Here is a 14,374-nt window from a genome sequence, read left to right as displayed (position 1 = left end):
AAATATCTACTGTTTCATATCTATTACGAAAATCAAGACATTCTTGTTAATAATTATAAAAAAAAAAAAAGAACTCTTTGATACCTTCTAATATAAAGCTATAAGAAATATTTTTTTTTTATTCTATCTAGAAATAAGCGTGCACAAGTAGGGGAAAAAAAAATACGAAGAAGGTATAAGCAATAAACAAAAAATAAAAAAAAAATATACAACAGAAAACAACCGAAATACCACATTGAACAAGGAAAAAACCAAAAACTATTGATGCTTGCCAATAAATTTGATGAGATTCATCAGCCTGTGCCTACTGACTCTACGCTGAACAATCCTTTGTACAATAATAACACCAGTAGGAGTACTAGAAGTGCGCAAGCGAATAATAACAACTCTTCCAGTCCGATTTCTAATAATCCTCTGCGTACTGCACATCCTGGAGCAGTACTATTGTCGCCGCAGTCTTCTTCGCTGAACATCATTGATGCGAACAACGGCATTACTAATAACACCAATAACACTAGCAACAATAACGGGAACAGTAATAACCCTCATAACCACCACAACCAAAACCAGAATCAAACTCAAACTCAAAATCACAACAACCCCAGCATCAATTCGGCGATGTCTCCTCCACTCCCAAGTTCAGCGTCATCCTCGATATTCTTTAACGATTTCATGTCACTAGAACACTCATCGACATTAAGCAAAGGTGCTAGTGCCAATAACAATCGTCCGATGACTGCCATCCCTCTGTCTTCCACGGCTCACTCTGGGTCGTCTTATACTTTCGCTTTTCAGAACCATTCAAATAACGCCACTGGTTCAGCATTAGGTAACATGCATAACAACTCGGTTACAGCAGGTTCTGTTTCCAACAATAACAACATCTTTATGGACTCTTTTTTGAGTAACAATAACTCCCAAAGTAATACTAATTCCAATGTAAATACTGCATTAAATTTCAATAACGACATTAATCAGCTGTGCACATGGATGTCAATGTTGAACGTGAACCAGCAGAGTATCGTAATGGACAATATACTCTCAGTCCTAAATGAAAGTACATTGAACTACGCAAAGATGAAGCTGGACACAATGTTCGGTTCGACTACCTCTTCCTCTCCAACCATTCCTGACCCTTTGCAAAACGGGAACCATGCTAATGGCCATCATGGTGTGCAAAACAACAACAATGGTGCCAATAATAGCAATAACAACAGCAGCAGCAACAATAACTCCAATAATATTGCATCACCCGTCCCAAACAGCATAGATTCAGTGTTTGCTACTAACTCCATGAAATTCCTGCAGTCACAGTCGACAAGTGGTAGCAACCACTTCCATCAAGCATTCAACAGTAACAGTGGAAATGTGTTGAACTGGTCTCCACAACCAACAAGTATTTCCAATCCTGCATATGATTATATAAATGATTATAGACAGAGACCTAAATCTGCAGAACCACCATTGACGCACTCACACTACCAACCTTCTAATTTGAGTATCTCTAACCTGAAATCACAAATGACTTTGAATCAAAATGGATCCAACCTTGCAAAAACCGCTAATATTAAGAGAAATGTTGAACTGAATGTGGATACACAGAACACTAATAGTAACAGTAATAACAACGGAAACGAATCCCCAATCTCTGCTGTTAATACTCCAACTAGCAATGGCCCCAATGCAAATAGTGGTAATACTAGTGCAACATCTTCTAGCAACAGTTCGATGACACCAAAAAGTTTGACCGATCCAAAACTCTTGAACAACATTCCAATTTGGTTGAAGACACTGCGTTTGCATAAGTACTCTGATATATTAAGTGATTTGAGATGGGAAAAATTGATCTACTTGGAAGATGGTGATCTTTTGAACCGTGGTGTAATGGCTCTAGGTGCTCGTAGGAAACTTTTAAAGGCCTTCAACATTGTCAAAGACTACAAAGAACGTAATCTAATTGACAGTTCTGCATATTTAGATTCTAAATAATCACATAGTTATAATGCCTGTTCAGACAGCATTATTGTCATATATTCAAAAAAAATTGATAAATTTTGTATTATATCAATATTTTTTACTACTGTCCTAATAATAAATATCATTTCCAAGTTTTGTTAACCTTACTTCTCAGTAACCTTAATAAAAATAATATCTGATAATGCTATAGATTTGCTTTTTTTATTCATATATAGATAATATTACAGATTCTCTATCATTATTTAATTTTTATTTCCCATTCCTATTAAATATTCCAATAAAACACCGATAATAATACTAATTTATTCAAGAACGCTGTACTGATTCCCAATAAGATTTATTAGATTGAACGTTATCCGATAGAAACTTGAGCTCTGGAAATAACTCTCCAATTTTGTTAAAGAATCTTCCAGCAAATGTATTAATAAAAAAAATCTGCCCATTTGGAATGTAGGGGTAGTTGTCTAGCAACCTCTTCATATAATCTGTGTCCGATTCACCTTCTTTGTTGAAAATAAGATCAATGATATATTGTGGGTTATTTCTCTTGTAGAATTCCGGGTCGTCAATCCTTTCACTGTTTGGAGACAGACAGTTATTATTACAAACTGTATCCGTTCTCTCGTTTGCCTCCTTTACATAATTTTCAAGTTGGCTACAATCATTAAACTCCAGTGTAATTAAAAACGCCCACCTTGCTGAAATGTATAATGGTCTGGTGACATTTGAAATATCTGCGGCTTTAATAATCACTGCTATCAATGTCTGAAATGGCAACGACTGCGGTACTTTGACATTACCTTCTAGTTTTTCCACATACTTCGCATGAAGTGCCATATCAGTAGCAAGTATAGCATTTGTAATTATATTAATCGTTTTATTTTTATCGTTACCTTCATTATTTTCATTACCGTCATTAAAATTACTGAAATCATTAAACTGATCCATCGGCTTGCCCATATCATCTAATTTGTTCAATTTAACCGTTGCAGCTTTCAAACTTTGTGGCCAATGATCTGCTAGTAAGTTTTGGAATAAAGTGTTATGGAAATTCTCTAGCACTGACTGATTACCAAAATAAACCGCCAAGTGTGCATTATGTTGACATAGCAATTGGTTATTGGTGCCCGGGTGGCCAATATCATGTCCAATAGCGGAAATACTGAGCATGAGTACTATAATAGGCTGCAGTTTTACAGCCTTGTTATTTTTTACATGAGAGCAAATTTGCCATGTAGCTTGCATAACATCTACAGCGTGTCTGAAGTTATGAAATTTGTTTATTTGGTGATAGGATGCCTCTACCGTCATCAATAAAAGCAGAAGTTTATTATCTGAGATCAAAACATTAGCCTCTCTGGATAACTTCTGTATCAGGAAAAACCCACACAGTAACAATTCCCTTGTGGAAAATTCAATAGCACTAAATTCCCAAGTTGACAATTTTTCCAGAAAATACTCCCGCATAGATTCTTCCGACCCATGCCGTACAACAATGTCCTCGAAAAACTCTTTGAAGTTTAAACTCCTGATAAACCTCGGAATGGGTTCTGAGGGCATTCTCTTGTTTGAGTTCGTCAGATGGTTCATCAAGGAGTATATATTTGTGAAACAGGAATCATTTTCACCATTATCCTCATTTCCCGCCTTATGATACATCCAATGGTTAATTCGTGATATCGTGTCAGTCCCAATCACTCTATCATTCTGTAAAGTATGCATTATACGCTTACTCTCCAATTCATCAAAATTCTCCACAATAATCAAATTAAAAGCTGGGAAAAACCTATGCAATATCACCCTCAATTTATCCGTCGTCAAACCTTTATTCCCAGAACCACTATCATAGACAACAACCGACGCAGACGTCTCAAAAGTCCATCTATTCGGCCTCGAAGAAAGTCTATCCTTATATAGAGACGTCACCAATTCAGTCTCATCCTCAAACTTAGCTAATCTGTCAAACAAATCAAACCTCTGTAACACTTCATCATCATCAATATTTCGATACTCAGATCCCACTAACAATAAACTTGTCATTATTTTTTTTTTTTTGTTTTTATTGTAATTCTTTCTTCTTTACTTCTTCTTTTTACCCTTAATTTATTGTCTTTTTATTTTATTCAGTTTGATCCAAGAATTGTTAAAAGTGTAAAGACAAGTTTAAGTCTTAAGCTTGCTTTCTCTATTTCAAAATTTTTAGTGTTGCTTATTCTATAAATGGTTGTTATTCCTTAAAAAGAACCCTTTTTTTTTATATTATTTTTCTATCTTCCTTTTGTGTATGTAATAAATTCCAATTCCAGCTTCAATTTTATTTGTTCACAATCAATAGAGATCTAAATAGAACAAAACTCCCTATTATATCAATTAAAAGGAAACTAATTAATTTATTGACAATGAAAAAAAAAAAATAATAAATTAAAAACTGAAAACTATAACCAGATTTTTTTTGGCCCCTCTTTTTCCCAAAAATTTCAATTTTAAAAAAAAATCTATAATTGCTTTTTTTTCTTTCTTTCTTTTTTTTTTGCAGAAATCTAAAAAAAAAAGCGATTAAGCCCGATTTCCCGCATGTCACACAAAGGGGGAAATCACGGGGATCCGGGTAATGATTATCTCAAGAAGAGTAATATAGTGGATTCCGTTTGGCCGAAGCTATGCTGTGTGTAGTAATAATAACTATAACGGTACGAAGTTGTTGATATTATTAATAAAGAAAATGTATATGTACATAAGGAAAGATAAATAAGTAGATCTATAACTTTTCTTTCTTTTCCTCGATGATTTCTTCCTTGATCTCCTCGATCTTGACGAAATCGTCGTGGTCCTTGGATGTGTCGACCCATGGGGCGATGTCGTAGACTGTAGCCTTTTGGGCGGCCTCGGATCTGTACGCGTGCCATTCCTTCAACATGGAACGTTGCTTCAAGATTAGGTCTCTTAGAGCACTGTCGTTGGCCATGGCGTCTTGTTCCTCGAACTGTGCAGACCATTCCTTCAAGTTCTTTCTGACCTTCTTCTTGTCGGCATTGCTTAGACGAGACTCTGGTCTTGGTCTCCAAGCAAAGTTCTTCATGTTTGGTAGGATATCTTCCTTGACGACGGCACCAGCAACGTTGAACATCTTGTAACCGTTCTCGACCTTGTGTTTCAAGGAGGAGGACCAAGCGGTCAGGTATCTGCCGGATGGGTCCCAGCATAGATCAGTGGCCGCACTGTAGTTAGACTCACCTACGTCCTTTAGCGCACACATAACGTCCTTTTGCTCGTTCAAGTTCTTCTCACCTGGGTAGTCCATGTCGAAGAATTGGAACTCGGACCTACGCATGTTAGGCTTGACCAAAGCACAGACAGTGACGAATCTGCCGGCTGGAGACCAGGAGATAGTGTTGTAGAACTTCTTCTCGATAACCTTGACAATAACCCACTTCTTGATGACAACCTTGTTCTTTGTACCTTCCTTCTTTTCTGGGGCAAAGAATGTAACAACATTCTTTGGAATGGCGACGTTGTCTTCTGGACCCTCTTGGTTGGAGATGGTGATGAACCTGTTACCATGTGGTTCCCAACCAACTTCGAAGATTCTGTCCTTGAACTCAATCTTCTCAACTGGGATATCCTTCTCTGTAAGCTTACAGATTTGCAAGTTACTGAAAATAGTCTTCTTGGACTTAGTATGACGTTCGACGTTAAAGACCAAGTACTCACCACCTTCTGGCCAGTAAGTAGTAACATTAGAAACTTGAACCAAGTTAACTGTCTTTAAGACACGGCCACGTGGAACTTCGACGATGGAAGCGGTACAAGCAGAGTTGTTGGTTTCTGGAGTCCAGTAGGACAACAAAACAGATGGTTCATCGTTCTTACCGAAAGGTTGGACTTCGACACCGGTTGGTGCGAAAGAGAAATCTCTGATGCCGTTGACCTTCAAAGCTGGAGCCTCCATTGGCTTGAACTTTTGAGTACAGTCGTAGACGGCAAGTCTTTCACCGACCATACGGGCACAGTACTTGTCGTTGTAAGAGAACTTGACAAATGGCCATTGCAAGTATGGACTCTTAATCATAGCGAAAGAAGTCATCAGCAAACCAGTCTCAATTTCCCAGATACAAATGTGATGACCTTCATTCTTCTTAGTGAATGGAGATTCTGGAATAGATTCATCGACAACAATTGGTTCTGGAGAGAAAGTAACCAAGTATTGCTCACTTGGGGACACAGTGGAGGTTCTGACATTTGGATGATAGAATCTTCTCAAACGGTCAAATTGAGGACCACCCCAAGCGGTAACACCTTGTGGGTGGTAAGAGAACAAGTAAGTACCCTTTGGAGAGATTCTAATGTAGTTGGTAGACCAGTTGGTTCTGGACTCAACAACATCATCATCGTTCTCGTGCATGGAGTTCCAGAAAACACCGGTCAAGTTGTCCTTCTGGATAATAAATTGATCTCTACCTTCGTCATCCAACAACCAAGAGTTCAAAGAAGAGGAAGCGACAAATGGTGGTAACTCAGGTTCCTTAAACTCGCCGTTCTCCTCACCACTGAATCTTTCAACATCCTTCATGCTGTACAAAAACAAACGGTGCTTCAAATCCAAACGCTTACCATGGAAAGCCTTGATAATCTTCTTAGCATCAACATCACTCTCACACTCAACAAACAGGAAACCTTTGGTCTTCTTAGCCTCTTCGTCCAATGGGAAATCCATCTCAACAACCTTACCGGCCTTAGCAAACAAACCACCTAGAGCCTTCTTCAAGACAGGAACTTTGCTCTCTGGGATAACTGGGGCACCAGTAACTACAACATAGTTGTCAAAGTGAAACTCATCATCCAGCTTGTATTGAGCCTCTAGTTCGCTGAAATCAACATCATCAACTGGAATATCTTCCATACGTAATTCAGTACTCATCTTATATTTCTATACTTTGTTTCTTAGATGCTGTTGGCTTTTCTATTAACTAAACTAGAAATTAACAATTGAGTAATAAATATACTATACAATAATTAAATCAATATCCAAGTTTAACTAGTGAAATTTTTTTTTTCCCATCAATCCTTCATATCTTTCTTTGCTTGAAAAAAAAAAATAAAAATAAAAATCTTTCACTCTGGCACAGAACGCCACGCACAGAATAAAAAAAAAAACTACAGAAAAATTTAGAATATTTAGTTAAAAATTTTGGCGATTATGTCATAATACACGTAGACACATGAAATATCATTCATTATATACATCAATTCACGTGTACATCCAACCACACGTGACACACGTGACAATTTTAATATATCTATATACGAATATTTTATAACGTCGCACGTAGAGAGTGAGACATCGGTGTTATTAATATATATATATAGTAGTAGTACAAAATAAAGTATTTCATTTATGTATATATAAAACCAGGTTAAAAACTAATGATATTATCGATATATCCGCAAAACAATCACTTGACAAAATAATAAAGCGATTGTTTTGATATGATATCACTGTCCACAGCATGTTTATTTAATTAGTGACATTGTATTGGAATTTTTTTCTTGTTACCGTTTCGTAAGCCCTTCTTGTTCTGGGGGGACAAGAAGGGTTTCTGGATACGTTAGTAATTAAGGGTAATGTTTTTGTTCTAGTTGTCATTGTAAGTATAGAATAACGTAAAAACAACAGTATTAAAAAAGTATTTACTATCATTACTCAGATCAAAGGGGAAAACAACAATTAAAGAAAAGACAACACCTCAATATTATATATAGTTCAAACTTAAGATGGAACATGTTAAGAACTTCTATGATACAATACTCAAGTCTTCGCATCCTGTGCTTCTGACGGTACATCTAGCTGGTAAGGCTGCGCCTCTGGTATTTTACCTAACGGGATTCCTGTTTCCAAGTTTCACAGCACTGTTCATTACTATTGTTCTGTTGCTGGCGACAGATTTCTATATCACAAAGAATATAAGTGGTCGAAAACTTGTACAACTGCGCTGGTGGTACGATTCAACTGCTTCAAACACTGATACTTTCACATTTGAATCCCATAAACAATATTCTTCAGGGCCACCAATTAACCCAATAGACAGTAAACTGTTCTGGTGGTCCATGTATCTGACACCTGCGGTATGGTTAGTCTTTGCCATCCTGTGCATTCTAAGACTGAAGCTTTTCTATTTTGTGTTGGTTGCTGTAGCTACCTCAATGACCGGTTGGAACACTTATGGTTTCCGTTGTTGTGATCGCTGGGACCCACACCACTCCCAGACTAGCGAGTCCTTCTTCCAACTTCCTTCTATCCCTGGCCTGGACAACCTCACTCAATTGGCTAGATTTCAGTCATTTTTCCAAGGTTCTAGGACTTGATACATGCTTACAATAATTCCTAGTTTGTACATGAATAAGTAGTCCTTTTCTTCTTCTTTCCACTATTTTCATATAGCGATAAGTCTTTACTCCGTTCCTCGATGCTGTACCCATAAAATACACAAAACTATACTAAGAATTAACAAATAAATATATTATAAAGAAATTTACATAGGATAACTATATCCTTTTAAGACTAAATCTTTGAAGAAAACTGAGAGTTGATATTGATACACCAGAATAATTTGTTGTTCCCAATAATGAAAGAAATACGGTCTATTTTGATTGAATATGTTATAAAAGATATATGTATATTGGAATACTTTATAATTTTTTTAACTACCTTCTCTTATAGATACAAGGTTTCAATAACCATTTACCTTCAGCGGTCTTAGCACGCTTCTTCTCCAACTCTTCCTTCTCAGTCTCTACCTCAATAAATTTCTGTCTCCTTTCAAGTTTAGCTTTTCTCTCCTCAATAATTTCGGCAGGTGGCTTAAAGAATTCAAATCTTGTGAACATCTTATTTTCATCGTCTGTCTTCTTATGGAAGAAGCCCATCAGTTTTAGAGCATTGACAAACTCATCACCCCTTCCATCTCCGAACCTTGATTTGATTTCAGCAATCCACAATTCACCACGAGGCGCTAATATTCTATAAGCTTCTTTTATAAAGTCTAGGAAATTGGTACCCATTAATGCCAAACAGAATACCACAATCGTACAGGAATTATCTGGAAGTGGTACGTTTCTGATATCGGCAACAGTGATTCTTTCATTAGCTGCTTTTAAATCAAAACTATGACATTCCCAGAATCTCTGATGTGACTTCTTGGCCTTTTTATTATATTTCTTGAAAAAAGTATTGACATCTAATGCAAGTTGGGCCTCACCACAACCCATATCTGCTATGACAATTTTACGATCTTTTAGACCCGGAAGACCACCGGGAGCATTAACTGGTTTCTTGGCTCTATATCTGATCTGATCTACAAAGACATCTACAGGGTTCTCTGGCCAGGCTTGGACTTGAGACCTGAACCCATCGTGATATTCATCAAAAAGTTGTGGTTGTTCTGAAACCAATTTCAATGCATCCTCGGAAGAAATAGTGTATAATTGTTCATTGATCCATCTGAATCTGGAACCCGTTAGTTTGGCCATCATCTTCTGTTGTAGAGGAGTCAATTTCCTAGCAGGTGCAGGAGAAGGTTTGTCTTCCATGATATTTTTAATTTCTTCGACTTTACGTTTTTTGTTCACTTTTCCATCTTTAACAGCTTCATCACTCTTGCTGGTCTCTTCCTCTTCTTCATCTTCATCATTTGACAATTGTATTTCGTTGTCCTTACGGTCACGCTTTCTTTGGGCAAGTTTCTTACTCTTAAGGTTCTTCTTTTCTTTCTTCTTCTCTTTCCTCACATCAGAATAAGCAACCTTTTCGGTCTTGATATCCCAACCGTCAACTTTAAACATCTTTTCTTCGTTATAGGTATTTTAGTATCGTAATATAATGTATGTCAAGCATTCAAAAAACATCAAATTACACTCAAAGAACATTAAAATCAAATTCTTAATATAAAAATTATGCACTATGTGCTTAGAGGCACTCTCGATGCTCATCGCAAAAAAAAAAAAATTAAAAAAAAAAAAATTTAACGTTAGCCGTGCAATAAGATATTTCTAGTTGTTTAATGGTATTGTAAATGAATAGTGAACCCTTGATCATTAGGGTTATCAATGTACCAATGGGCCACGGTTTTAGCCATATATTTACTGACAGCAGTTTTTAATGATTCTTTGAATAAAAACAGAATTACACGGTCAGACAGAGATTTTATGGTTTTTTCGCGAACATCATCGTACTGGATGTAACCCAATAGGTTTTCTAGTTTCACAAGGAGACTAATTTTTTTAACCACATAGTTCTTGAATATCTGGAGACTCTGAAGGCCTATATTAACTTCTTTTGAGTCCGTATATTGGATTATGTGTAGGTCGATCAATTGCTGTATGCAGTCATCAAAAGATAAACTCTTAAAATCTTTACATTTGATAGGGTTCATGACATGTTGTTGTTGAAATTGGTAGGTAGCATAATTATCTATCATTGCAGAGATACCTTTGTTATTATACAATTCCAGCTTGGAAACCTGTGAAAGATCCAATCCGAGGATGAACCGTAGAATTTCACGACGAAGTGCTTTGATACTTCTAATCTCAATTGCTCGGGAATTGTTGTGTCGCTTCTCCATCACATCATAAGACTCGATTTCGATATCTATGATATGCGTCTTACTGCTGTGATCCGGGTCATCCTGATTCTTACTGCTTGATAAAGAGTCTGGTATTGCTCTTGTTGCCATCGATTCATCGTAGGTATCTTCACGATATGGACTGGCTATAATTAACTCGTCCCTTACATTTTTAGCTTGTAGGTACTCTATGTATAGTGTTTCCGGTGGTTTGTGTCGAGGGGTCTTCGTATTAATGTCCTCATACATTGAGTCCATTTGAGGAAGTTGCACAGCCCAATCGGACAAAGACAGTAACTCTACATCACGGGTAGTCCAAAACTCCAGCTCTATAGAAAGTGTAGATTTCATGACCTCTATATGTTGCACCACAAATTCACGGTATTCAAGGCTGTATGTACCAGTCAACATGACCCTTGACCCAACAAAACCATTTGATACATTAATACCAAATGACCTTAAGTAATTGACCTCCAACCTACAAGACATAATCTGCGAATCCGAACAATCATCCAGTAGAACTATGGCATGATCCTCGTCCTTGATCCACGTGTACTTCACACCAACAACAATGCCCATAACACAAAGTTTCCTAACGGGGTGGTTCTTCCAAAATAGACACGTAACTTTGTGGTCATAGAGACGCCCACAACGCCGCGCATTGGCAACCATCTCCATCACCATACGCACCGACACGCTCATCACTCTACCATACACCTCTCCGAACCGGAATAAACCCGCCACATAGTACTTCAACCCAGCAATCTCACCGACAACAAGGTCATCATGTTGCATCTACCATTCAAAAAAAGAATATTCTATTCGGGTTACAACAAAGAAACCCAATATAATCTATAGCTTTTAGTATTTGTTAATGAAAATTCGGTGTCACCCATCACCCATTTTATATACAAATCGGCAATAAGGCGATTGGGGGAAAATTTTTGAAAAATTAAAGAACAAAAAGCAAATATTGATCAATATCTCATTAATTTATTTTGACAGCTTTTCAGGCACTTACAATACAAATAATTACATTTTAACGCCAAAGATATTACTTTATTATCATATTCTTTAAGAATCCTTTCTTCTCCCACTTTTTGCAAGAATTAGAGAAACTATTCAAGATTACACACTAATAACAAATACCAAAAAATAATAGTAATAAAGAGAGAGAGAGCAGAGCAGTGTATTCGAGAGAAGAGGAAATTATTAACAATAAATCGTTAAATGATGCTTTCTATTGAGCAGAGATATAATATCTGTTTGATGGCGGAACGCCATCCCAAGTGGACGCAATTAGAGCTAGCGAAATGGGCATACGATACTTTTCAACTTCCGAAGATACCTTCTCAAGGTACTATTTCGAGGCTGCTGGCGCGTAAGTCGACCTATATGAACTGTAAAGAGCACGAGAAAGATGCCAATAGGATTCGGACGCCGAACAATATTCTGGTGCGTCGTATATTACAAGAGTGGATATCTCAAAGTTTATGGAATGGTATTCCCATCACATCACCTATTATTCAAGGGACAGCACAATCGGTGTGGCATCGAATACCTTCTGAATTTAGAGAAGGTAACGGATCATTCAGCTATAAATGGATTACTAACTTTCTGGCTAAGATGGATGTGAACATTTCGTCTCTGGATGAAGAACTTCCCAAGACACCCAAAGTATGGACGTTTGAAGAGAGAAGTGCATTGAAGCAATTATTCTCAAAGGTACCACCCAAGGACTTGTATACTCTGGATGAGACCTTTATAGCGTATAACCTACCGCTAGATTATGCACAGTACGAGGCGAGTAAAATTCAAAGAAGAATAGAAGTAGCCACCGTAATGTTATGCTCAAATTTAGATGGATCAGATAAGATGAAGCCAGTCGTGGTGGGACGTTACAATAGTTACAAGAGTTTCAAGAATTATTTCCCGGACGAACCTATGGACCCTGTTTCACAGTCAATGCTAGGTCAGAAGATGGCTGAAAAATTCAACATAACATATCACAGTAATAGAAAGTCGTGGCTAACCAGTAACTTATTCCATAATTGGTTAGCACAATGGGATAAAAGACTAGGCGCTGATAACAGGAAAATATGGATTGTTATAGATGACTCGTGTTCGCATAGAATTGTAAATATCCATTTGAAACACATTAACTTGATATATACATCAGCTAACTCGAGATTTCTCCCCTTTAACTGGGGTGTTTTGGATGAATTCAAGACAAGATACAGGATTCAACAATACCAGGCGCTCATTGAACTTCAACGGAGGTTAGAAAGTCAATTAAAAACTAAAGAAATCTTGATTAGTTTTGAGCAAAGTCAATTGACTATGTCTAATGCATTTAAATTCATTAATAGGGCTTGGGCAGAAATACCCATCGACACAATTAAAGCGAACTGGAAAAGTTCAGGTTTAGTACCAAATGAAATGATTCGTCTTAATGAAACGGTTAGTATGGCATTTAAAAAGAATAAGATTTTAGAAGCTGAACTAGAAAAACTCTGTAATGAATATCATTGTGAGAAGAAATGGGATTATGAAATGTTGCTGGATTTAAATATCGAAAACAAGAATACAAATTTTCTCAGTACAGAGGAACTTGTTGAAAGTGCTATAGTCGAAAACTATGAACCAGATGTTTCAGAAGGAGAGAATATTAAAGCCTTACAAACTTATATTGTACCTCAGTTGCCAGAGAACCACGATCATAGTTATACAGCTTCAGCAAATTTAAATCTAGAAGATATGTCTTATAGAAAAAATTCCATTCCATTTCCAATAAAAAACGAAAATTACAATAAAGAGTATATGACTCAGAAGGGCGAGAATAATGATAATGCTGATTTTAGCAATAGTGATGTTTTTGGGCAGAGTAATATTTTTGACGTTAGTACTTTAATTGATAAGTCTACGATTTTCATGGACTCTAATGACGATAACATAGATTTTAATAATGTTGCAGTGGATCTACCGATTAGTAGTAATAACGAGTTCATTAACGAGTTTTTTGGATCTACTATGCCATCTAATACTACTACTACTGCTCCATCTGCGGTAGACAACGGATTTTTACCTTTGGATAATCAGTTAAGTAATACAATAACAAATGAAAATAAGGATGTTGAAATTACCCCTCCTAACTCTAATAATCAAAATAATTCTTCACCATTAGATAACAATAACCTACAACATATTATTGATCTATATGGTACAAGCCCAGACTCCAATACATCTTCTATTGGATTTAAGAGCATAAATGCCTCCGAATCTGCAGGAAGTCCTTTAAATAATATTATTGATTCTACCACACTAAAAAATGATCTAGAAATTGCAAACTCTTTACAAATCCTTCTAAAACATGTCAGTCATAATCACATCAAATTTAATAAAAGGACAGTTAAACAGCTATCTACTACTTATCAAGAACTGGTCAAGAAAGTAAAAAAATCACAAAACCAACAGGCCCACCAACATCATCAACAACAACAAAATCAAGAACATATGAAGCAAAAACCTAACCAATTTAAATTCGATGATTTATTTATGGACGATCTGACATCTATGACCTCTTCTCAATACATACCAACACATCAGCCTACTTCCGAAGATCATACTAATGTGAATGGTATCTCTTCAAATAATATGACAACAAACACGCAGCTACCAATTAATGGGACAGAGCCATTCTTTTAATGGATTTATAATTAATATTAGTTTTATAGACCCCTATCATTTGTCTGGTACAAATAGCATGGTGTGCTAGTTTA

At 36.6% G+C, this 14,374-nt stretch overlaps 7 protein-coding genes across 7 annotated transcripts; 3 read left to right on the top strand and 4 right to left on the bottom strand.

The window, feature by feature from the left end:
* Positions 1 to 264: 264 nt before the first annotated feature.
* VTS1 (Vts1p) lies at positions 265 to 1,989 on the top strand (the record flags this gene model as incomplete). The annotated part of the gene is made up of 1 exon (XM_071053959.1): positions 265 to 1,989. The coding sequence occupies one exon, from the start codon at positions 265 to 267 to the stop codon at positions 1,987 to 1,989; it is 1,725 nt and encodes a 574-aa protein (XP_070910371.1).
* A 294-nt stretch (positions 1,990 to 2,283) lies between these two features.
* Positions 2,284 to 4,017, bottom strand: PDE2 (3',5'-cyclic-nucleotide phosphodiesterase PDE2; the record flags this gene model as incomplete). Its single annotated transcript, XM_071053958.1, has 1 exon — positions 2,284 to 4,017. The coding sequence occupies one exon, from the start codon at positions 4,015 to 4,017 to the stop codon at positions 2,284 to 2,286; it is 1,734 nt and encodes a 577-aa protein (XP_070910370.1).
* A 718-nt stretch (positions 4,018 to 4,735) lies between these two features.
* Positions 4,736 to 6,895, bottom strand: PRT1 (translation initiation factor eIF3 core subunit b; the record flags this gene model as incomplete). Its single annotated transcript, XM_071053957.1, has 1 exon — positions 4,736 to 6,895. The coding sequence occupies one exon, from the start codon at positions 6,893 to 6,895 to the stop codon at positions 4,736 to 4,738; it is 2,160 nt and encodes a 719-aa protein (XP_070910369.1).
* An 854-nt stretch (positions 6,896 to 7,749) lies between these two features.
* Positions 7,750 to 8,340, top strand: TVP23 (Tvp23p; the record flags this gene model as incomplete). Its single annotated transcript, XM_071053956.1, has 1 exon — positions 7,750 to 8,340. One exon carries the CDS (start codon positions 7,750 to 7,752, stop codon positions 8,338 to 8,340), a length of 591 nt encoding a protein of 196 aa, XP_070910368.1.
* Positions 8,341 to 8,679: 339 nt separating this feature from the next.
* RRP8 (25S rRNA (adenine645-N1)-methyltransferase) lies at positions 8,680 to 9,816 on the bottom strand (the record flags this gene model as incomplete). The annotated part of the gene is made up of 1 exon (XM_071053955.1): positions 8,680 to 9,816. One exon carries the CDS (start codon positions 9,814 to 9,816, stop codon positions 8,680 to 8,682), a length of 1,137 nt encoding a protein of 378 aa, XP_070910367.1.
* Positions 9,817 to 10,031: 215 nt separating this feature from the next.
* STN1 (Stn1p) lies at positions 10,032 to 11,390 on the bottom strand (the record flags this gene model as incomplete). The annotated part of the gene is made up of 1 exon (XM_071053954.1): positions 10,032 to 11,390. The coding sequence occupies one exon, from the start codon at positions 11,388 to 11,390 to the stop codon at positions 10,032 to 10,034; it is 1,359 nt and encodes a 452-aa protein (XP_070910366.1).
* A 438-nt stretch (positions 11,391 to 11,828) lies between these two features.
* PDC2 (Pdc2p) lies at positions 11,829 to 14,300 on the top strand (the record flags this gene model as incomplete). Its single annotated transcript, XM_071053953.1, has 1 exon — positions 11,829 to 14,300. The coding sequence occupies one exon, from the start codon at positions 11,829 to 11,831 to the stop codon at positions 14,298 to 14,300; it is 2,472 nt and encodes an 823-aa protein (XP_070910365.1).
* Positions 14,301 to 14,374: the final 74 nt, after the last annotated feature.

The sequence above is a fragment of the Nakaseomyces bracarensis genome (genome assembly GCF_045282275.1).
Source record: "Nakaseomyces bracarensis strain CBM3 chromosome Unknown Scaff12_0, whole genome shotgun sequence".
Taxonomy (NCBI): Eukaryota; Fungi; Ascomycota; class Saccharomycetes; order Saccharomycetales; family Saccharomycetaceae; genus Nakaseomyces; species Nakaseomyces bracarensis.
Note: the sequence above shows the minus strand (reverse complement) of the source record. Positions and strands in the feature narration are given on the sequence as shown.